Source organism: Mauremys mutica, chromosome 13 (genome assembly GCF_020497125.1).
Source record: "Mauremys mutica isolate MM-2020 ecotype Southern chromosome 13, ASM2049712v1, whole genome shotgun sequence".
Lineage (NCBI taxonomy): Eukaryota > Metazoa > Chordata > Testudines > Geoemydidae > Mauremys > Mauremys mutica.
In genome coordinates, this window is record NC_059084.1 from 40,239,205 (window position 1) to 40,263,326 (window position 24,122).

The 24,122-nt window shown below is 40.3% G+C and overlaps 1 protein-coding gene across 2 annotated transcripts in view; it reads right to left on the minus strand.

Annotated features, from left to right (window-relative positions):
• LOC123348732 (cytosolic phospholipase A2 gamma-like) overlaps positions 1–13,850 on the minus strand; it is a 34,915-nt gene extending 21,065 nt beyond the window's left edge. The window contains exons 1-3 of one of the 2 annotated variants that reach the window (XM_044986351.1): positions 13,683–13,850; positions 3,063–3,213; positions 725–841 (exon numbers count right to left, since the gene is read on the minus strand). In XM_044986351.1, coding sequence (XP_044842286.1) covers positions 725–841; positions 3,063–3,086 — 141 coding nt within the window. In that variant the 5' untranslated portion in view covers positions 3,087–3,213; positions 13,683–13,850. Of the gene's footprint in view, positions 1–724; positions 842–3,062; positions 3,214–3,683; positions 3,883–13,682 lie in introns of those variants that run through there. The other variant, XM_044986350.1, reaches the window with a different exon arrangement.
• Between the last annotated feature and the right edge of the window lie 10,272 nt (positions 13,851–24,122).

Sequence of the window (24,122 nt, forward strand, 5' to 3'; positions counted from 1 at the left end):
AGGCCTGATTTTACCTCTTCATCTACAAGAATAACTCCAATAGCTGCTATAATATATGACATTTGTATGAATTATGTAATCCATGTAGCATGAATACTGTTAATTATCAGGACTACTGGAAAATATTTCAACAGGTTTGTTGTTTTCTTTTGTTTTGTGGGGGGATTTTGATGATAAAATCACCTTTTTGTTTAAAAGGAATTTTTTAATTGATATTTTAGGAGTTTCTCCAAAACCTGGAAAAAATCATTGTTTAAGAATCAAAACTGATGTGTATATATATATATATACACATATACAGGGAGAGAGAGAGAGAGAGAGAGAGAGACCTCAATACCACTATATATGTGGTTTTAGGAAACAGAAAAAATCAGGTTTGAAGTTTTAAAAACATTGTGAAAAAATTCAACATAAATGAAAACAAAAATGTTTTTTTCATTTTTCAGTACCTGTTCTTTCCATCATATATATTTAAACATGTATTTAAGTCCATCCCAAATCAGCAAAGCACTTAACCATGCACTTAATTTTAGCCATTCACTTATGTCCCATTGGATTCAGTTTGTTTTATTCTAAAAGCTTTGAAAAAACCCAGAAAACAAACAAAAAACCCTTACAACTTTTTGATTAACACATTTTCACCAGCTCTGCATAAGTAATCGTTACCATTGTCAATGTTCTGTATGTTCCTCTATAATTCAATAAGACATTTATAGACTCCTACCAGATTACAGGGAATCCCAAGGCTATCCAGGCATTTCTTCACCCGCACTCTTCTGTTACTTGTTCCTAATTTTTCCCCTTCTGAGAGTTCATGGGAAATTCTGATCTTACCTTCACCCTGGGGAAAAAAATGTCACGAGGATGTATCATCTCTCAAAAATCTGTCAGGGATGGACAATGTACAGAGATCCAGACAATCCATTAAAGCGTATTCCAGGTGGAACCCAAAGCCTGTTTGGAAAGATTTCACACATCTCTCCTACACTGGAACAACAGGGGGGAAACTCTGTGAGGCAAAAGAGAGATAAAGTGGGTGAGGAGGTATCTTTTATTGGACCAACTTCAGCTGAGGAGAGAGACAAGTTTTCAAGTTCCACAATGCCCTTCCAGATCTGGGAACAGTACTCAGAGTGTCACAGCTAAATACAAGGTGGAACAGCTTGTTAAGCATAAGGAGTTAACACATGTTGCAAGAAATCATTCAAAATCTAATATCCTAGGATCAACACAGTTACAACTACAATGAAAACAGCTGAGAACACTTCCCAGCACTTGAGCCAGCCTCAGCCAACCCAGAGTGAGCTAAGCTGCTTCCTTTTATGTGCTCCCTTCTTTGGAAGCCATCAAGGATGAGGAGGTGGAGCCTCTTGGGCCCAAAACAGTTTTTTTAACTCCTGTGTTGCTGGTGCAGGGTTGATACACCCCATCACAGAGGGTAAATGGGAAATAAGTATTGGTCACGATGAACCCTACTGTTCAGAGTTTAAGATGTATTTTAGGGGCCACCAAATATAGCAAGATTGGCCCCGAGTCTGTATTACACCTCTACCTTGATATTATGCTGTCCTTGGGAGCCAAAAAATCTTACTGCATTATAGGTGAAACCTCATTATATCGAACTTGCTTTCATCCACCAGAGTGTGCAGCCCTGCCCCCCTGGAGCACTGCTTTACCGTGTTATATCTGAATTTGTGTTATACCGGGTGTATATAGTGTGATAGACCCAGGCCAATTGGGTACAGCAGAATAGCAGAAGGCAGATATAGTGGCCACTGGATTAACAGTTTTCTGTTCCCTGACTGACCAGAGCAGGGGCTGCTCCAGGCTAATGAGAACACCTGACTCTAATTAACCTGCATAGAGTCAGGTGAGGCCATTAAGCTAATGTGACCACCTGACTCTAATTAAGGCCCTGCTGATACTATAAAAAGGGCTCACTCCAGTCAGGCAGAAGAGAGTCATGGAGCCAGAGGAGAGGAAGTGCGGCTGAAGGGCTGGTTAATGAAGACACCCTCAAACCATCGGTAAAGGAGCCCTAAGGGAGAAGCAGGAGAGCTGTGGGGAAGTGGCCCAGGGAAATGTAGCAACTCTGGCAGTGAAAGGTTGGCTGCCAACAGCTGCTACCATTAGGGTCCCTGGGCCGGAGTAGAGGGCGGGCCCGGGTTCCCCCCAACCCACCACTACAGGAACATCTCCTGGGAGGGGAAGTCAGGCCCCTGTCAGGACAAGAGGCTAAACTGTTCTGAAATAAGCCCCCAGGGACAACAGAGACTGTGGGATTTTTCTCACCAACCTCCTTGCTGGCCTATGACGAAAAGGGCTCAGTAGACTGTAACCCTGGCCCTAGAGAGAGAAGGGCTACGTGGAGGGTCACAGTGAGCCACTGAGCCTACCATAAACCGCCTAGAAGTGCAGGATCCACAGGGGTAAGGTCAGAACTCTGCCACAATAGCTACAAAGAAGCATGGGGGGAGGGATAGCTCAGTGGTTTGCACATTGGCCTGCTAAACCCAGCATTGTGAGCTCAATCCTTGAAGGGGCCATTTAGAGAACTGGGGTAAAAATTTGTCTGGGGATTGGTCCTGCTTTGAATAGGAGGTTGGACTAGATGACCTCCTAAGGTCCCTTCCAATCTTGATATTCTATAATTCAATGTGGCATTGTCATTGAATAAATGGAACACATGAACTTCAGAAAAAAATGCACAAAAAAAGCTGGAGATGAAATTGTTTGGTCACCCTTCATATTATAATTAGTTAGTAAATGGTTAATAGATGTTATAAGCTCATTGAAGACAGAAGCAGTGTGCATTATAGACAGTGATAAGCACATCAGTAAAATATATTATGATTGCTTATACCCTATAACTAAAATAATCTGTTGAGCTGCTGGATCCTATAATAATTGAATAGCCATTTATTTAAAAATCTATTGATCCTTTATGAACTCTTTATGAGCTGTTTGTGAATGTACCTTTAATATGAAATGTGATGAAGCATTTCAGCATTTCCAAATAGCAATAGGTAGCAAAACTGCAAAATGTAAGAGGAATGGTATACCTTGTGTTTATGAAATATTTCCATTTTTGCTTTCCTGTTTCTCTGTGAGATGCCCTGTGATTTCAAATTCCTCCGTCAGTGAAAAAGGAAAACTCCGCCTCTTTCAGGACTTCCAAAAGCTCAGGCCAACATCTAATTTATTCTTCGTTGCCTTAAAGTATACAAGAGAAAATGAACATTTAATATAATGACATAGGAAGTGCTGAAGTACAGGATCAGACTGTAGGTCCATCTAGCTCTGACTGCTACCATGAACCTTGGTCAGTACCAGATGTATTTCAGAGTGTGTGGGGATAGGTAGGTAGGTAGATAGGTATGTAGGTAATACTATAAAAGATAGGTCTTTTATTTTATTTAAAGTTATTTTTGTAATGTGGTAATGACTCTAGTGGCTACATTTTCAAGCTTAACAGAATGAAAGTCACCTCTGCTACTTGCTTCAAATTTAGAGTCTCTAGGAACACATGAATACCCAGGGTAGTGACAACACAGACATTCACAAGTACAAGGTCCAGTCTCTTTTACAAGTTTTGTTAAAATTATAATTAAAGCTATGATTACCAAAGCATATAGAAATCCTATACAGACTTATGCAGAAGTTACAAATATAGTTATACTCACAGTCTTAACAATAGTGTTGTGGTCTGGTGGGTCTCTCATGGATTGATCATCAGTAGAGGGATGATTCATGCTGGAATTTCCCACAGGGAGCTGAATTTTCCCGCTGTTGGCACCCTCATTTTCTAATGTGAGTCTGTCTATACCTACATTCTGTGCATGTCCATAAAAGTGTTAACCCTCCTTTTCCTTATTGGTCTGATGACCCCTAGAAACTAAAGGGACCCTGATTTCTATAGGTTGTGTACGTTCTCTTTATTCTCATTAGCATTGACACACAACCTGTATCCTGTAGTTAAGACATGTCAGAAACAGATAAAATTAATCTTCCAGATAATGTTTCGCAATATTACCACTTGGTTCCTCTTTCCCCATAAACTTAGGGCATCTGGTTATTCTTCAGTCACTTACTTATGTCAGCATTTCTTAGCTCCAAGGCCTAAAATAGCTAAGCTAAAATCTTGTAGTCATGAGCCTACAGGCCTTGTGTTTCAACCCTACTTACTTCGATACCTAACACATAATTATCCCTTCTAACTGCTCATCAATCTTATCCTTCTATAATCCTACAATTTAACTCTATTTAGCATACAGTGATAATAGATGACATAATATGTTAGTTAATTATAACATAACGCAATAAATGAACAATAAACTAAAAGTATTGTCTACAATAGAAAATAGACAAATTGAAGATAGAGAGATAGAAAAGAGAGAGGGAGACAGAAAGAGAGAGAGATCCTGGGATGTAGAAGGTAGCCAATTTTTTTTTCAGACACCCAACTGCTTTTGAATTTCAATCAGATTTGGGCACCCAACTCTCATGGTTCTGCAGAAAAGTCTAGCCATATTAGTAATTTATTGCCCTATTGCTACAAAAGAACAGAGAATGTCTACATTCACACACCTTCAATTCTTTTAAAGTTAATTATAAAGAAATATAAATAGACACATATATAGATGATACAATATAGATAAATAGAAGCCAGACAGATAGAAGAGAGACAGCAGAAGATAGATAGATCATCCTGGGATTTTCAAGCCAACCTATTTTTTTTCCAGACACCCAACTCCTTTTGAATTTCAAATGGATTTGGACACCCAACTCTCATAGGTTGTGCTGAAAATTCTAGCCATATTAGTAATGTATTTCCCTTTGGCTGCAAAAGAACAGAGACATTGTACATTCACACAGCTCCAATTATTTTAAAGTTAATTATAACCAAAGAAAATCAGCCCAGTCCAGTGTTGTCATTGGCATTGTTCTCTGACAGATCGTCTCAAGAGAGCATACACAAGAAATTGACCCAGAAGAGAAGCATTGTGGAACACAGCTGGCCCTGTTCTTTTCAGTGGATGTCAGGATACAAATCTATAATGATGCTGTAACCCTGAAAAATAGGCTTTGGGTACACCTAAATAACCTGCCAAACACCCTCTTGGTTTGTCTTTCCCAAGATATGGGCCTCCAGTCCAGGGTAATAAAGGAAAATACTTGGAGAACATGTATGTAACCTTCTGACACAGGCAATATTCTTTTCAAAGCAAAATATCTTTTTATTAATGTATCTAATAATCCCTACTACAGTGTAACCTAAAATTCTCTTATTGTAAATTAAAGAGCAGCTAGACCACAAGAGAGCACAGTTTAAATGATTCTAAGCGGTGCACTTTGCTACAGAAGGCCAGGCCATAACAAAACACAGACAACAATTCTTGACATTTATGAAATACTATAATTAAAAACTAGCAGGCTTACTCTGCTCTTTGGCTTTGCCGTATTATTTGCTTGTTGCTGTCTGCTGATTGCAGCTTCTGCTTCTCCCTAGTCAGCTCTGGCCAGTCAGCTTTGCTCCTCTGTCTGTGGTCAGGTCTCTCGGCAGCTTTTAACTTCTTTCCAGCAGCTCTTCTGGCCAGCACCTGCTTGTCTTCTGCCTGTCTTCTTCCCTTTATAGTGCCCTAGTCTTCAGTGCTTTTATACGATCTATTCTTAACCTTAGATAACATATGCTCACTGTCATGCATTAACTCATCCTTGGATGTTGCCTACGTTTCCCACATGCTCACTCCAGTTGTTTACTTAAGAGCTATGACCTTCCCTAATGAGCTTTTTGTTGTTGTGCTATAGTGGAACCCCTTGGCTTTTTGCTAATGACCTTTAATAACCCTTAGAACCTTCTACTTGGCCTGCTCCATCTAGAAACACTTTGTGGCTGTGCCTCATTCTACGCTCAGCTCTGGTCATGTGATCTATATTGTCCAATGGTAAGTGACTGCAGCTGTCAATGGGAGCTGTGCAGATGGCACTTGGGGTAGGGGCAGTGTGTGGAGGGAGGGTCATGTCACCGCTTCCAGGGAGCATCACAATGAGCTGGGTAGGGAGCCTACCAGCCCCACTAATTGCCCCAGAACCAAGGTTCCCAGCTGTTCCCACTCGAGCACCCGCAGTGACCTACGGACTGCCACCCCACAATATTTAGTCTGGGGTATATAATACAAGCCATGGACAGGTCACGGTCTGTGAATTTTTTTTACTGCCCATGACCTGTCCATGACTTTTACTAAAAACACCTGTGACTAAAATGTAGCCTTATTGTTGATCCACTCTCTAAATAGGTGGATGAATTCCCCTTAAGGCAATGCTGCTTTAGCTACAACAACAATCTTAGTGGAACTAGTCTTCTCTCGCTGGAGACTCCACACTTGGGCAGAGCCAGACAAAGGAACACATTTTACTGGGCAAGTCTTCCAAATGGGTTTGCAGTTCTTGGGAGTGCAAAAAAATTGCACATTCCAAATAGGCCTAAATCATCAGGGATGGTAGAGTGAACAAATTGCACCATCAGACTAATGCTGCAGAATCAGGTAGATTCCAACAGAATGCAGTGGGGACACTCTAATTCCACTCATTTTAATGACACTCAGGGCAAATCCAACTCCCTCCACAGGCTGTACAACCATTGAGGTAATGACTGGGCTAACCATGTGAATGCTGCAGCATCTCTTGAGGCATGCCAGTGGCACACAGCTAGAGGGAGTCAAACTGGAGTCCTATCTACACTCATTTAAGCAGATTCACTTTCCATTAGCTGTTAAATTGGGAAAATCCAAACAAAAGACAAAAGGCTACTTTGATAAAGGCAAAAGAGAGAGCACTTGGAAAAATGGAAATCAGATGATGCTCCTATCATATGTTGTACCAGAATGCAATTTCTGTAACCAATGAACTGGGTCACACTATATTATGGATGAACTCAGTTCCTCTCTGTATATAGAATTAGGATCACAAAAGAGAAAAGAAAGGTGAATACATTCTATCATGCTAATCACTTAAGATTGTACCATACAAGAAATATATTTCCACAGGCAGAGGAACTACAGACGTGTACTGCAAAAGAGGAAGTGGAGGATTAGAAACAGATAGCCTAGAAGAGGGAAAAGAAAAAAAATGCATGTCATAACAACGCTGATGCTGCAATACTGCTGTAATGCTGCACTTCAAACAAAACAACCAGACTGTTCCAGTAAAACAAGAACCTCCAAGGCAAATGAGAATTATTTTGGGACTAGCCTCAAACTTGCCTCTTGAGGCTCAGGATCCAATGATAAGAGTGATCTGGGCACGAGAACGAATAAGCCAAGATAGAAGCATAGAATCATAGAAGATTAGGGTTAGAAGAGATCTCAGGAGGTATCTAGTCCACCCCCCTGCTCAGAACAGGACCAACACTAACTAAATCATCCCAGCCAGGGCTTTGTCAAGCTTCTAAGGATGGAGATTCTACCACCTCCCTAGGTAACCCATTCCAATGCTTTAACACCCTCCTAGTGAAATAGTGTTTCCTAATATCCAACCTAGACCTCCACCACTGCAACTTGAGACCATTGCTCCTTTTTCTGTCATCTACCACTACTCAGAACAGCCGAGCTCCATCCTCAAGGACTACAAGGGATTACACCACACCTTTCAACTGAAATTTTCTTTGAATGGGATATCAATCTGCACAAGAACAATTTATAACTAAGACTTGTGATAAAATACTGTTTACCGCATGGACTAACGGTACAACTTTAAAAAATACATAAGGTGCAAAGTCATATGTCAAGTCTGTATAGATAGCGGTACATCTAGCATTGAAAGATGAGCATTGTGGAAGGATTGTGTATTGTGAAAGGATTTTCCATTGGAGGTTCAGAAATTTGGAGGAAGGTATGTACATTATTTTCCAAAAAAAAAATTAGTCGGTCAAACAGTTTTTCCAACCGCTCATAACAAATTTAATCAAAAGGTTAAAGGAGTAATAGGTGAGAAACTTGTTCTTGAATCTGACATAGAAAAAATGATCAAATGACTTTGTTAAATTGAAGGAAAAAATTCACTCTCTTAAAAGTAATCCAGAGTGGGGAGGATATAAAACATATGTTACAACTGAAGATAAATCTTCACCAACAACAGATGAAATCCCATATGGATCATGGAAAAACAAAACCAAATGCCAAAGCTCAGTAAACAAAATGGAGCACTGACCATATATAACTTAGACTATAAAAATAAAGGAGAATATGAAGCCTGTATCCAAATTAGGTCTTTGAGTAGTGTAACAGTTATTAACAAATATTTTAAAATAGAGCAGGAGTACTTGTGGCACCTTAAAGACTAACAAATTTATTTTAGCATGAGCTTTCGTGAGCTACAGCTCACTTCTTCGGATGCATAGAATGGAACACACAGACAGGAGATATTTATACATACAGAGAACATGAAAAGGTGGAAGTATGCATAACAACAGGAAAAGTCTAATCAATTGAGATGAGCTATCATCAGCAGGAGGAAAAAAACCTTTTTGAAGTGATAATTAAGATGACCCATAGAAGGTGTGAGGAGAACTTAACATAGGGAAATAGGGAAATTACATCATTACTGATGTTTGATCCAAATAAGCATGTATTTAATCAATTCGCTTCTGTCCATTCCGTGGGTCACTTAAAAGACAACATCTACAGAGAATGAATGAAAGTACTTAATTTATTAATTTAAATTAATAAAATAGAGGTACAGGCAATAGTAGTGAAAAAGGACTATGGGTCGCTGAACCCTGTGGAATGTCCAGTGCTACAAGAAGGCCTTGCTAGTGTTCTTACAGCCATGTCTATACCAGGGGTACTAATTAAACAAGTGCAATTTATGCATATCACTGATGTGGGAAATCTATCTAATTGCCAATGAATAAATTCAGTTCTTGTAAGGATACTAAAGTTGGATTTTTCATTTCAATACTCCTAGTACTCCTTATAAGTAAACTTACTTTTTATAAGCAACAAGTACAAAATATTGCCTATCTAGGTATCGATATAAAAAACAGCTTTTCTGTTCCCAGAAGAAAACGAGGGCTTAATCCTTTTCAAATGTTAACAATTTTACAGGTTTATTTGGTACAGGAATGTCAATATGAAGTAAGGTCGATGCTGAAAAAATCAAGAGACATATCCATTATGTGGTTGAGGAAGAAACTAATCAAGTAATTGACCCAATGTTGAAAGAAATGCATGATTTAGCAACTCAAGAATGATTTTCATGCATGAAATAACCAAATTGTTTAATAAAACTCAAAATCAGATGAATCAATTGATAAAATACAATATAATAATGATTAGGAAAAATAACTATTTTGGAAAAGAAATAATTTGTTCAGCTTATGGTGAATATGTAATCAACGCTTTTGATAATACCTTATAATTCTTCAAATTAAGAAAAGTACCAGAATTAATTAATGGTAATAGATTTTAAATCAGTATTCAAAAACACAGAGAAGAAAAAGTCAAATGTCTAATTAAATGTTAAAAAAAATATCATTTGGTTCAATTAAAAAGTTGGAATCTGGGATACCACATCCAAATCATGACATGTTATATACAGAAAACTTGTGATATTTCAAAATCCTTATATGTCTCGTTCAAATTATCATTACTGATGTTTGATCCAAATAAGCATGTCTTTAATCAATTCGCTTCTGTCCATTCCATGGGTAACTTAAAAGACAACATCTACAGAGAATGAATGAAAGTACTTCGGCTGGTGATATATCATCACAATGCCCAAACATGGAAAGTCCCACAGATGACTTGTTGCTCTCAGTGGGAGCGTCAGTGGATCTGCAGGTGCAATGTGTTTGAGGTAACACTTCCCTGATGTAGCCAGCTGGAAAGGCACCAAATGAATCTACTGCAAGTCAACAGAGCTTTAGAATCATGTCCAGTTGCAACTAACCAAATGGAGATCTCATATGTAAAGGGAGACCTATGACAGATAGGAACAGTATTGTGTAGTATCAAATCACAAATAATTTTATTATGGTCAATTTAGATGTGTGGTCATAAATCCAGATTTTTGTTTTAAGCCACAAGTACCTACAATTTTTAGGCACACAACAATAATTCCCAGTGCTAGTTTTTGAAAATGAAATGGTTATTCTTAGCAACCTGGATTATCAAAATCTTATCAAACAAAGTACTCCAATGTTTTGTGCGTTTATACCACCATTAATTTTACAGCTAAAAGAGTTGTTAGAAGAAATTCACATTAAATTGAAATTAGTAATGACAGGAATAAGGCAGACAAGCACATACAATTTGCAGGGTAGCAGCTCAAATGGAGTTTTCATCACTCTTATAAGGATGGAAATTGGATGGAAGGAAGGGATTGTTATCCATAGTATCGTCACTGTGGGTATTATTTTTACACTATTTTATACAGAAAAAATAGAATCATAAGTAAATAGAGGGTTAAGCCCAGTCTTGTTCAGTCCAACCTATTTCCATGGTCCTTTTATCTACAGGGAACTCACCAGTATCAACTAGAACTGCTGTAAGAGACTAAACAATTTATGAGGATATGTATTGCATAAACCCACATCAAGTTCCAAAGTCTCCATATGCAGCTGCACCGATGTCCAGGGAAAAAATAGAGCCACCACTTAACATGATCCCTAGAGAAATAACTAATTCCTAATAAGTATAAAACAATAAATTTACACATAGATTTAAGTTACACATGTGTTTTATTGTTATACAAATTACATTTGCTGTTTATCATTAGGTAATATGTGCGTGACAGGGTTCTTATTATGCTTCATTTGTTTCATAATAACCACCCTGTCAAGGGGGAAGCTGTAGCCAATTAGTTCATTTTAATATTCATTAATCAACTCATATGCTATGTTATATATAACCATTGTATGCTAAATACATTTAAGTTGTTGGATTATAGAAGGATAAGACTGATAAGTATTTAGAAGTGATAAGTATGCATTAGGTATCTAAATAAAGCACGGCTGAAATGCAAGGCCCACAGGCTGAAACCTATAAGATTTTAGCTTAGCTATATTAGGCCATAGGCTTAAGAAATGCTGGACATAAGTAAATAACTAAAGAGTGAAATTTTCTACCCATCAGTCCCTTTTGGGGTCCTTAAAATAAGGCTTTGGAGAGAAATGTGAGAGCAAAAAATGCCAACTGAAGTGGGGGGGTGGGAGAGGGGAACTGAGTGTCACCATCATGGCGGCCACCCTGACAATCTCCTGGGACTTTAGGATGCCCTGTGACATTGCTGGGCCTTTGACATCATGAACCTGAGAGAAGTCTTGATGAAACCAGGCCAGAAAGAGGGATCCAGATGACGCCGCGGTCTGGCTGAATCCCAACCACCACCTGGGATGTGACAATTTGCAACTCCCCTTTTCTCCTCTCTACATCCATTTTCCTTCCCTGCCTTATTTCTTTTCTTTCCCACCTCTCTCATTCTCCTTTTCCTTTCTGTCTAATAAGAGTCTGTCTTAGCCAGCCCAGACTGTATATTTTGCAACACTGCTGTGAGTCTATGACCAGAAAGAGGCAGCTAAAAGCAGTGACCTAAACAGTACACCCTAGTACAAGTTTGCCCTGTCTGAAAGTGGCCGATAACACCACATGCTGGGCTTGTGTTTCTCCAGCAGTAATATTGCAAGGGAGAGTCAACATCACAGAGAGAAGCTGCATTTTCTCCCTTTGCTGTTTTTCTCTCTCCCCTTTTGTGTGTGTTTGTCTTGTTTGGTTTATAGGAAATGGGATCAGACTTTAAAAACAGCAGCCATGACAGTCCCAGCCCACCTGAACTGAACTTATTCTCTTTTCCCCCAAAAGAATAGTTATTATCATCTTCTCTAAATAGTTATTATCATCATTCTAAAAGAATGTCAGACAAGGAGTTTTACTTCTAAAGTTATAGCTAAATGGAAAGGGAACAAGGGATGTTGTTAGCATGAAAACTTTATTTAATATTTTACATTTAAAATACTTTAACAGGTTTTCCTTCTTTTCTGAATCTTTAATAAAGAGTTAAGGGGATGTTTGCCATAATGCTTAGCAGGCTGAGATCTCTGTGTACCATGCCTTGAGCCTTTTAAAAACTGTTTAATTTTATTTATAGGGTTATGTTAACATCTTTGACTCTTTGGGCCCATATATTCCAACTAAATTAATATAACATCCCCTCCTATTGGCTGCCTATTCGCTGCCCGTGGCACACAATAATGTTGAGGGTTGTGATATTTTAGTCGGATTTTGGTTGTTTGGTTTCATGTGCTGGTGCTGAGTGATGGCCTGTGATATGCATGTGATCAGATAAGATGATGTGGTGGACTCTTCTGGCCTTAAACTGTATGACTCTTGTAGGATAAATATGAAATTAATGAATTAAAGTTAGTGTAAGCTTGGTTAAAGAAATATGTGTTGTAAAGAGAGGCCCTGACTAGCCAGTAGAAGGAAGGCCTTGAAAATAATATGTTAGAAGGCCAGAAGGAATGAAATAGTGAGGATTTCTGGTTCAAAGAATAACTAATGAAATAAAGGGCATTTTCTCAAAAGAAGGCCTCTGACAGATTGGCATGGATGCAAATTATTTTAAATAACACAAAAAGAGTTGGTCTTAAAATGAGCCAACATGTCCCTTCCCACTCCACATACCAGTGTTATCTCAGATATCAGGACCTACATGAACCCTAGAGTAAAGGAAAGCAAGAAGAAGGGGAAGAGATAGGAAGGAAAGGTCTTGGAAAGAAAGGAGGTTGTAAATCTTCTCTCTCTTAAGACTGGAAATAAGGGTGCTTTGTCTCAAGTTTTTTAGCTGAAGTCAGAATAACATCTCTTGTTTTTTAAAAGGTATAAAAAGTTAGCTCTTAAAGGCTTCTTGCTACTACCCTCATAAACATATTGGAGCTGACCAATACGGGTCTAAGCACCCCTGGGTTTAGCCCCTTTGTAAGAACCTTGATCAAACGCTTATACATTTTTTTTTACTGTTTGGGGGTAGTGACTGCTTATTTTAGGTGGGTCCGCATGTTTAGAACAATTGTGCAAAATGCTATTTGGCCTTTTGATTTAATAAAGGAATTTATGGATAAATTGGTGTCTGGTGGCTTCCCGTGTAACTTTAGCGCCCTCGTGGCCAAGATGGAGTCTGCTCTGCAAGCAGCTCTGGCCAAGAGGAAGCGCGTGCAGGAATGCAGCAGGAGAAATCCCTTCCACCCCAGGGGCACCTGTTCCAACCCCCCCAGAGTGAACACACCCACCCACAGGAAAAGTACAATGGATATAACAAAGGAAAGTATTTATTTACAGAGGGATGAGAGGAGAAAAACAACAAGGGGAAATATAGGGGGAGCAGTAAAACAAGGCTGCATCCAAACCAAGGACCCATGGGCCCAGTGGTAGCACAGTCTGACAGGGCAGACACTGAGCAATGTGTCTGCGCACAGAGTTCACGAGTCCTGAGCAAAGTTCCAGTCCCGTGGTGAGTCTTGGGTGCGCCTCGTTGTCTTCGGCACCAGTGAACTTTCCTCAACAAACCCGTCCGGTGCCCTCTTCTGCCGCTCTCTGCAAAGCCCCCAAGAGCGACCACCTCCCCACTTAACTAGTTACAACCTCCCTCCTTGTTCCCAGTGCAGAGTCACAAGCCCCAGTACTCACAGCCCCACGCAGCTCTGGGCAGCTGTGATGCTGGGTCCAGCTCCGGCCTGTCCTTCTCGGGCGATTCCCCCCTGGCACAGTGCCCCTCCTGGCTCCTGTCCTGGGCTGTCCTGCTCAGGCCTCAGGCAGTTTCTCTCTGCTTCACTTCTCCAGGGCCTGCCAGATGCCTCTCCCCTTCCCTGGAGCTCCAGTCCCGCGGTGGAGTTTCCCTCCTTTTTATTACTCTCCCCTTCCCCCCAGGAAAAAGATTTAAAGGGCCATGATCTCTAAACCCCAAAGGAGTTACACCCATATGAATAAAAACAGATTGAAATATTAAGAATTCCAACGAGTCTGTGTCATATATCGTAAAAATGTTGTTTTGCATTCAGGATAATAAATGGCCAGCAATTTGATTTTATCCCATTGTGGTGATTCACACTAACTGATGGATGGGTTAAAGAAATGATTGCCTAATTTCAAGTGAAATTCAGTGTGAGTGATGATAAATTCCCTCAGACTTCTTTGGAAATCCAACCCAGTATGTGTAATGCATGGGAAATGTGTAGTGTTCCAAATATGGTACTGACTTAATTATAGGTGGAGCCCCAGCATGTGCAGAGCAGGGCAAGCCCAGGACCAGCTGGAGCTTGAGGGCAGAATTAAAATGTCTGAAGGGCCGGATCATAGAATATCAGGGTTGGAAGAGACCTCAGGAGGTCATCTAGTCCAATCCCCTGCTCAAAGCAGGACCAACACCCACTAAATCATCCAAGCCAGGGCTTTGTCAAGTCGGGCCTTAAAAACCTCTAAGGATGGTGAAGAAGCACCTCTGTAAAATTAGAATGCAAGATAATCTCACAGGGCAATCAGATTCAAAACACAGAGAATTTCTCTCTGGGCAAAACTTTTAAGTTACAAAAAGAAAACCCCTCTCCCTCTCAGCACAGAGAAAATCACAAGCCATAATAAAAGTAAGCTAATGCATTCAGTTGCTAGTACTTACTAATTCTAATGGAGTTGGATTGCTTGCTTCCTTGATATGAATCTGACAAGCACATAGAACAGACAGACAAAAGAACAGACAAAAACAAAGCCTTCCCCCCCACCCCTCAGATTTGAAAGTATCTTGTCCCCTTATTGGTCCTTTTGGTCAGGTGCCAGCCAGGTTACCTGAGCTTCTTTACCCTTTACAGGTAAAAGGATGTTGTGCCTCTGGCCAGGAGGGATTTTATAGTACTGTATACAAGAAGGCTGTTACCCTTCCCTTTATATTTATGACAGATGGAGATTCCACCCCCCCCAGGTAACCCATTCCAGTGCTTCACTACCCCCCTTGTGAAATAGTGTTTCCTGATATCCAACCTAGACCTCCCTCAGGGCAACTTGAGACCATTGCTGCTTCTTCTGTTATCTGCTACCCCCAAGAATAGCCTAGCTCCATCCTCCATCCCCTTCAGGCAGTTAGAATCATAGAATATCAGGGCTGGAAGGGACCTTAGGAGGTCATCTAGTCCAACCCCCTGCTCAAAATAGGACCAATCCCCAGACAGATTTTTACCCCAGTTCCCTAAATGGCCCCCTCAAGGGCTGAATTCACAACCCTGGGTTTAGCAGCCCGGTGCTCAAACCATGGAGCCATTCCTCCCCTGGTTGAAGGCTGCTATTAAATCCCCCCTCCCTCTTCTCTTCTGTAGACTAAATAATCCCAGTTCCCTCAGCCTCCCCTTGTAAATCATGTGCCCCAGCCCCCTAATCATTTTCATTGTCCTCCGCTGGACTCTCTCCAGTTTGTCCATATCCCTTCTGTAGTGTGTGTGGGGGGGGTCAAAACTGGATGCAATATTCCAGGTTTGGTCTCACCAGTGCTGAAGAGAGATAATCACTTCCCTTGATCTGCTGGCAATGTTCCTGCTAATATAGCTCAATATGCCATTGGCCTTCTTGGCAACAAAGGCAAACTGCTGACTTATATCCTGCTTCTTATCCACTGTAATCCCCAGGTCCTCTTCTGCAGAACTCTTGCTTAGCCAGTCAGTCCCCAGCCTGTTGCAGTGCATGGGATTCTTCCTTCCTAAGTGCAGAACTCTGCACTTGTTTTTCTTGAACCTCATGATATTTCTTTTGGGCCAATCCTCCAATTTGTCTAGCTCACCCTGGACCCTATCCCTACCCTCCAGTTTATCTACCTCTCCCCCCTGCTTACTGTCACCTGCAAACTTGCTGAGGGTGGAATCTATCCCATCATCCAGAACATTAATAAAGATCTTGAACAAAACCATCCCCAGGACTGACCCCTTGGGCACTCCACTTGATTCCGGCTGCCAACTAGACATCGAGACGTTGATCACTACTCATTGAACCCGACAATCTAGCCAGCTTTCTATCCATCTTTTAGTCCATTCAACCAATCCATACTTTTTTATATTGCTGGCAAGAATACTGTGGGAGACCGTATCAAAAGCTTCTACAGTCAAGATATATCACATCTACTGCTTTGCCCATATCCACAGTGTCAGTTATCTCATCATAGAAGGCAATCAGATTGGTCAGGCATGACTTGGCCTTGGGGAATCCATGTTGACTGTTCCTGATCACCTTCCTCTCCTCCAAGTGCTTCGAAATGGATTTTTTGAGGACCTGCTCCTTGATTTTGCCAGGGACTGAAGTGAAGCTGTAGTTCCCCTGGTTTTCTTTCTTCCCTTTTTAAAATATGGGCACTATCTTTTTGCCTTTTTCCAGTCATCTGGGACCTCCCCGTTGTTGCTCTCACCATTAAACATTAAACAAAGACTCTCAAGAGGCTTTTCTCCAGTTTCAAACTGGAGCTCTGTCTGCTCAGAAATCATACTGATCTGTTACATACAATGCAATGCTTCCACCTTTCCTCCTGTATCTGTCCTTCCTGAACAGTTTATACCCATCCTGACAGTGCTCCAGTCATGTGAACTACCCCACCAAGTTCCTGATATTCCAATCATATCATAGATCCTTGACTTCCAATTCTTCCTGCTTGTTTCCCAGGCTTCTTGTGTTCGTGTACATACACCTAAGATAACTAGCCAATTGCCCTACTTTCTCAGTATGAATCAGGAGACTTCCTGTCTTGTACCTCCTTGTGTTTCTTCCTGGTATCACCCCCCCCCCCACTTACCTCTGGGCTTAGGTCACCATCCCCAGGTGAACCTAGTTTAAAGCCCTCCTCACTAGGTTAGCAAGCCTGCCTGCGAAGATGCTCTTCCCTCTCTTTGTTAGGTGGATCCCATTTCTTCCTAGCAATCCTCTTCCTGGAACTGCATCCCATGGTAGAAGTATCCAAAGTCCTCTGCACCACCTGCGTAACCACACATTTACAATTCGACTGTCCCTGCCTGAGCCTTTTCCTTCAATAGGGAGGATGGACTAGAACACAACTTGCACCTCAAACTCCTTTATCCTTCTACCCAGAGCCATGTAGTGTGCTTTGATCCACACGAGATCATTCTTGGCAGTATCATTGGTGCCCATATGGAGAAGTAGGAAGGGGTAGTGATCCGAGGTCTTGATCAGTCTCAGCAAACACTCCATCACACCCTGGATTCTAGCTTCAGGCAAGCAGCACACCATCCTAAAGCTATGAGAGAGATTCTCAACAGGATCTCATCTTACTGATCAGTCCCGTCGGAGAGACTATTCTCATACTTCAAGGGTGTGTTCAACCGCTTAGCTCAGAACAGCACACAGCACACAGTGCCTTCATCCTCTACCCCACGTTTACTGTTCAGGGGACCTGGAACAAGACTTTACATCAGGGGTTGGAAACCTTTCAGAAGTGGTGTGCCGAGTCGTCATTTATTCACTCTAATTTAAGGTTTTGCGTGCCAGTAATACATTTTAACATATTTAGAAGGTCTTGTTCTATAAGTCTATAATATATAACTAAACTATTGTTGTATGTAAAGTAAATAATGTTTTTAAAATGTTTAAGAGGCATCATTTAAAATTAAATAAAATGCAGAGCCCCCCGGACCAATGGCCAGGACCCAGGCAGTGTGAGTGCCACTGAAAATCAGCTCGGATTCCATGGTGAGGGGCATTGCACAAAGTGCTATGCAGGATGTCATCAAGAAGCAAATCGCAAGTACCCCCTCCAATCAAAATGTCACCACCTACCTGAGTGGCTCACTGGAAGGTGAATTTGGAAGAGATGGGGGAGACTTTGATTCACTCTGGACTCGTGCCCACAATTCTATGCGATGACTGGAGATGCACATCAGCTGCGGCTTGATGTGGTGCGAGGAATGCCAAGATCTGGAAGTCCTGGTGCCACAGATGAAGAATGCAAAGCACACAATCATCATTCTCTGAGGTATAACCATGCTGGAGAGGACCCTGAAGGATGCCATCTGGGGTCAATACTTTGAAAATCTGAAATGGAAGTTGGAGTTCGAGGTGATGTGCAAGTGGGATGCCAGCAACCACTTCCACTTGCTGACTGGAGGTTCATCCACAGAGCCCAATTCAACTGTGTCCTGCTTAATGGAGCCATCTGCCATGGAAATCGGGACAAATGATGCAGGAAGTGTGGCTATGCCAATGAGACACTACTCCACATCCTGTGTATCTGCAAGCCCCATTCCAGAATCAGGGAGCTGTGATATAACACCATCCATGATCGTCTAGTCAGAGCCATCCCACCACCCATAGGGAAAGTGGCTGTGAACTCTGCCATCCCTGGAACTGACAGTCAACTGTGACTGGACATTATCAGCACCAACAAGGACCAGAAGAAGATCATGATGGTGGACATCACAGTTTTCTTTGAGAACAGGACCCCGGCCTCCCACAATGCCTGAGCTCAAAGGTGGAGAAATACGCCCATCTGGCTGAAACCTTGAGAACTAAGGGTTACCATATTCAGACACATGCGCTGATCATTGGAGCCCTGGGCACATGGGACCCCAGTAATGAGTGAGTGTTGAGAGAATGCCGAATCAATCAGCGCTATGCTCGGCTGATGTAGCAACTCATGGTATCGGACATCACCAGGTGGTCAAGGGATATCTACATAGAACACATCACCAGACATCAGCAATACCAGGAAGGATGGTCTGTAGTGCCAATGAGAAGCACAGTGGGGAAAATAACTGTAATACTTTCCACATGGAGTGTATTTACTAAATGGACAGCCTACCCTAAATTCTCAATTACTGAAGGACAATCTGCACTCATTATCAGTGATTTCAGCTCCATTGTTGTTGCAACAAGATTCTCTCTTGATTCTTTACTAGCTCTGTTATTACACAGTGAAGAGAGGAAGGGTCAGATGGTGTGTAGGACCCCATCAGTTTCAAGTACCTATCCCCAACCTCTCTCAGCTCCACTGGGCTTTGGCACACATGTCTGCTGCCTAGCAAGTGCAGTTTAGTTGAGGGTGAGTCCCTCAATCAGGGTATGCCAAGCACGGTTCTGCTGCCCTTGATTCACACAATAAGAATAACAACCCTTTATTACCCGTTCCCCCAATAACAAAGTGATTTGTGATCCAACACCAGCCAAAAGAGATCATTTTGGCAAAACAGCCCCGTCATGCTAATCAGGGTGGGTGTCTCCATGCAAACAAGGTCAGCCCCTTAAATCCTCCTCCCCAGCTCAGACCCTGCTGACAAATCCATATAACCTATTCACTTAGTTCTGCTACTCGATTTTCACACAAGGATGAGCCAAATGGCCAGCTCAAAGGAATCATACATACTCTACAAATCAACTCTAATTATTTCCATTTTGTTATACTCTAGCAAAAATTAACATTTGTCTATCAGTTTATATACAAGGGAACTGACCAGGAGATTTTGGGACATGTAGAAGACAGAGAATTATTTATTAAACATCCGCAGTTGATAGATTTTTGTTAATATATAAACAATTATGAGGCTCAATTGAAAAATAAGAAATGTTTATATCCCTAGTCAGGCAGGATGGTGGAGGTGTGGCAGGTCTCCAAGCAGAACATGTTCCCCAGGAATAAATACATGGGAGTGTGAAGGTGCTGATCAGCCACAACTAGTACAACAATGAGCACGTTTCCAGCCATCGCCTTAAAGTAGATCACTAGAGACAGTGTAAAGAAAAGAACATGTATGTCAGGGAGATTCCTGAATCACAGAAGAATTAATTCCATGATGGACATTTGATTTCCTCAGTCTTTGATTGCCATGGAGTAAACCTAAGAAAGAAGAAACAGTATAATTTAATTTGTAGATGGTAAACCTAGATGTTCACGTAGCAGCCTCAGTTTAATTTCATCCTTATCAGTATCCCATCTCAGGCACCTGATTTATGAGCCCAAGGTTTAGTCCAAGAATGTGAATTTGGAAGAGAGCTGTGTGATTTTTTGTTTTGTTTTGTTTTATTTGTTTTGATTAACCCATGTATCCAGAGCGGCAAAGACAAGTTTGATAATTGATTTATCTCTAAAATATCTGCTCTAGGAATTATTTTGGGGCAGTTCTATGGCTTGTGCTATACAGGAAGTCAGACTAGAAGCTCATGGTGGTCCCTTCTGGTCTTGGAATCTGTGACTCTATAAACCTAAGTGGAATGGGATCAGTGGGACCAAAGATGTACGCAGAGCCTCTTGTGATAATTGGGCCTACAAATTTACCCTAATTTTAAGATCAACTGTAAAAAATGAGTGAAAGTTCATAAATTGTCACTATGACCTTTTATACAAAATTGTTTATGAAAAGATGTAAGAAGGAAACAGAAAACTGAATTAATTTAAATAGAAAGGCTTTTATTGATACTACTCATGGACTGTGTTAAGATTATGACTAGTAAAGAAAACCAGAGGACCAAAAATCAATGTACTGATATCAGTGTATCAAAAATTAGTTGTCACTGGTGAACAAAGTAATCTTCTCCTTAGCATATGTGCAATGAGCCTCAGGTGGCATATGACCAGGATGCATCACTGATTTTGGTTTGCTGCTTGGATCATTAGCTTCCCCAGCCAGGGCCAGGTACTGACAGGGAGTGCAACGTGAATGCTGATCCATGCCCCCTGACAAAGTAATGACAAATGAAGTGGGAAGAGAAGGTCTGGAGGACAGTGCCTGGTGCAAGATCTAAGGCTTGAACCAAAATCAGCAAAAGTTATGCTATGAGCAAAAGTCAGGCCCTATCAAAAGCAGATACTTGGCTAGAAATTCAGTGTCCGGTACATGAACTTGGCACCGGTATTGCTAGCATTGCTAAAATGCACTGAATGTGTAAACAGATTCCAGCAGGCCAGCACAAGAAAACCCCGACCTAGCACACAATGACATGGTGTGACAGAAGTGATGAATATCTTCAGGAACACAATAGCTGGAATTATTCCTAACTTCCTTGAAGATATGGTTGCCAAGCAACAGAAATATGAACACTGCTTTTAATCCTAACCACTGAGTAATAGTTGAGAGATTGGCTTTTCTTTCATTTAATAGCATTTTTTAAAATAACTGTAAGTTTGTTTTGGATGTCATGTATGTTGTCCTGTGTTGTATGCTGTGAGTGTCACACGACTACTTCTTTTTGTTTTGTACTTTGTTGCAACAAAAGTCAATTTTATATTATATTTAATATATTTAATAATTGAAACATTTAATGGGGTGTAACCATTATAATACCAATTATTTTTTTGCAAACCTCAAAAAGTACATATATTTTTGCCTATACAAATAATGCAAAAAAAAAAAGAAGAAGAATTCTTGTTTATCAATCACAAAGATGTTTTATTCAAAGGAAAAATGTTAAGGGAAAACTCAACATTAATATAAAGGTAATATTAGCAAAATGTCATTTTCTTGTTTGGGTTAATACACTTGTTTGCTTTATTAAATACTGAAATATTGTTATAAGAATGTTATAGCAAAAATATCATGAAATATAATATATATGATGCCTGGTTATTTTGCAAAATGTTAAAGCTAACCAAACAATTTCAAAAGGTTTTTGCCTTTGTCTCCCAAACAAAACCAAATGTCATAAAAATCAAATACCCTCAAAGTGTTTGCATAGACCCACATTTAAAATTCATTTTAGTTTAATTTTTACACTCTTTTCTTTTATGCTGTGTTAGAGGGAAATAGTAGTAGATAACATTTGCCCTGTCAAATAATTAACAAACGTTGAACTGGTATCACAATCAAATTAGCTCTAAAAAGCTCAGATAAGAATTCTGTTACCCTTTTGATAAAACAGAGCTCAGCAGGAAGAGCAATGCACCTTCTCACAGAAGATGATGAGCATCTATTTTAGCAGTCAAATACTATATTTCTTATGCGCAGTAATGTATATCTTTAGTGAAAAGGAATGTCTATGCTACAAATGCAAACATATCTAAAATGGTTCTGTTTGTGCTAAAGAATTTGGACAATCAGAACAAGAGTATAACTTGTTTTATAAAAGACTTGGTCCCTATTACATTGTAAACAAACTACATTAATCTGTGTATAAAATTTTGGTAACTGAAAACAAGAGAAATGTAAAACAAACAAGCAAAAACTTTATGTTAACCAACATTAAGCTGTTTAAAGGTGCATCCTACAAACTGAAGACACGAGAAGATATCTGTGCACAGTGAAGAAACCCGTGGGCATCAAGAAAATAAAAATGAAATGCTTTATAAATAACAGACTGGTCAACAATGTCTACCATAAGTGGACAATTAAGTGGGCAAAGAGCTAGAAAACAGTAGCTGGATCAGGTCCAACTGTCATTTAAACTTGCATCTTATTGAGGAAAGTGAGTTCATGTTCCTGTGGTTTCACATCTTTATCACTGAAACACGGATTAATTTGACTATTGTGTAAAAGCAACTGTATTATTTCTGTATACTTCTTTGTTAATTGATATACTAGCATCTTATCAGGAATGTGCAGAAGACTAAAGGGCTTTGCAAAAGACTATTCTGCAGTCTGGTATTTCACAAAATAGGGGACTCTAAAAATTAGATGAAATTATGGGTTACCTGACTCTGAAGATCTATTTAGGATGGGGTACTATGAAATATAACAACAAAACATTAACTATTTTGACCACCAGGCAGCGGAAACTGTCTCTGAACGTGTAATTCATGATCGTAAGGCTCTGGCTACTGAAGAAATGGTACATCATTTATAACGTGCATGACAACACTAAACTGTTTAATGAAATACAAGTAAAAAGCATACTAATTGCAGCAAACAATAAAAGGCAAGGAAAAAGCAAATTGGTAAACAATTTTTTGTACGGCTTATGGAAGTTACCTAGTAACTACAGTTGTGTGGACACATTCCCTATTATACCAGTCATAATTTGGAGTTAATGACACTGTATTCTAAGTGAGGAACATGTTATTTAAAGCAATTCTGTTCAGTGTCTGGTTACCAATATTGAATACAGACTAATACAGCAATAGTTGATAAATTGGTTACAGTACATCTAGAATCAGAAGGATAGCTGTGTTGATCTGTATCCACAAAAACAATGAGGAGTCCGGTGGCACCTTAAAGACTAACAGATTTATTTGGGCATAAGCTTTTGTGGGTAAAAAATCCACTTCAGATGCATGGGTAAAAAACTCACTTCATCCATGTATCTGAAGAACTGTTTGGTTTTTTTTACCCACAAAAGCTTATGCCCAAATAAATCTGTTAGTCTTTAAGGTACATTTACCTGGAAGACAGTAACTGGATCTACGTCCGCTACTGGTGTATCATTGAGCAGTGCAAATTTAAAGAGCATAGCACCATGGCTTGTTATGCCAGGAATGTTGTTGACATCACAACTCCAGTGAGTGGCCACAAAGATTCAGACAAATCCAATTGAATGGAAAAGATAGTCACTCCTATCTCTTGCCTGGCAAAGATTACCAGATGGTAACAACCGGCAGAAAGGGTAGCCTTCAACATGGTTGGACACTACTGTGTAGTAGCTGATTACAAGAAATTTGTATTCAAAGGCCTCATTTGTGATGTCATTACTCCAAGTTTCCATTTTACTCCTTGTATGCATAGCACTGTGGAACACTCTGGAATAATGTCTATCCCAGTGTTTCAGAACAACTCCAAAACTACACCCCTTAATCAAAATCCTGAATCTAACATTTCCATATTCAATATATGGGACTATACAACTGACAAAAGGTCATTTGTCTATTGGTGGTATGGAGGAATGTGCAGACCAAGGGACAGATGAAGCATGAATGTGTGGATTGTAATTTAAGGTGGCCAGCTAACAGTGTTTAGTCCGCTGGGTCATCTGCAGTACATGCATTATGCTTTTTTATGTTGATGGGAAAACATCCTCCACATAAAAGAGCAAAAAGTCGGGGAATGGAGTAGAAAGAGGGAGTCTGGTGGACAGGGCCTGGTGCAAGGCCTGAGACCTGAACCAAAGTCAGCAAAAGTTATCCTATGAGCAAAAGTCAGGCCCTGTCAAAAGCATATCCTTGCCTGC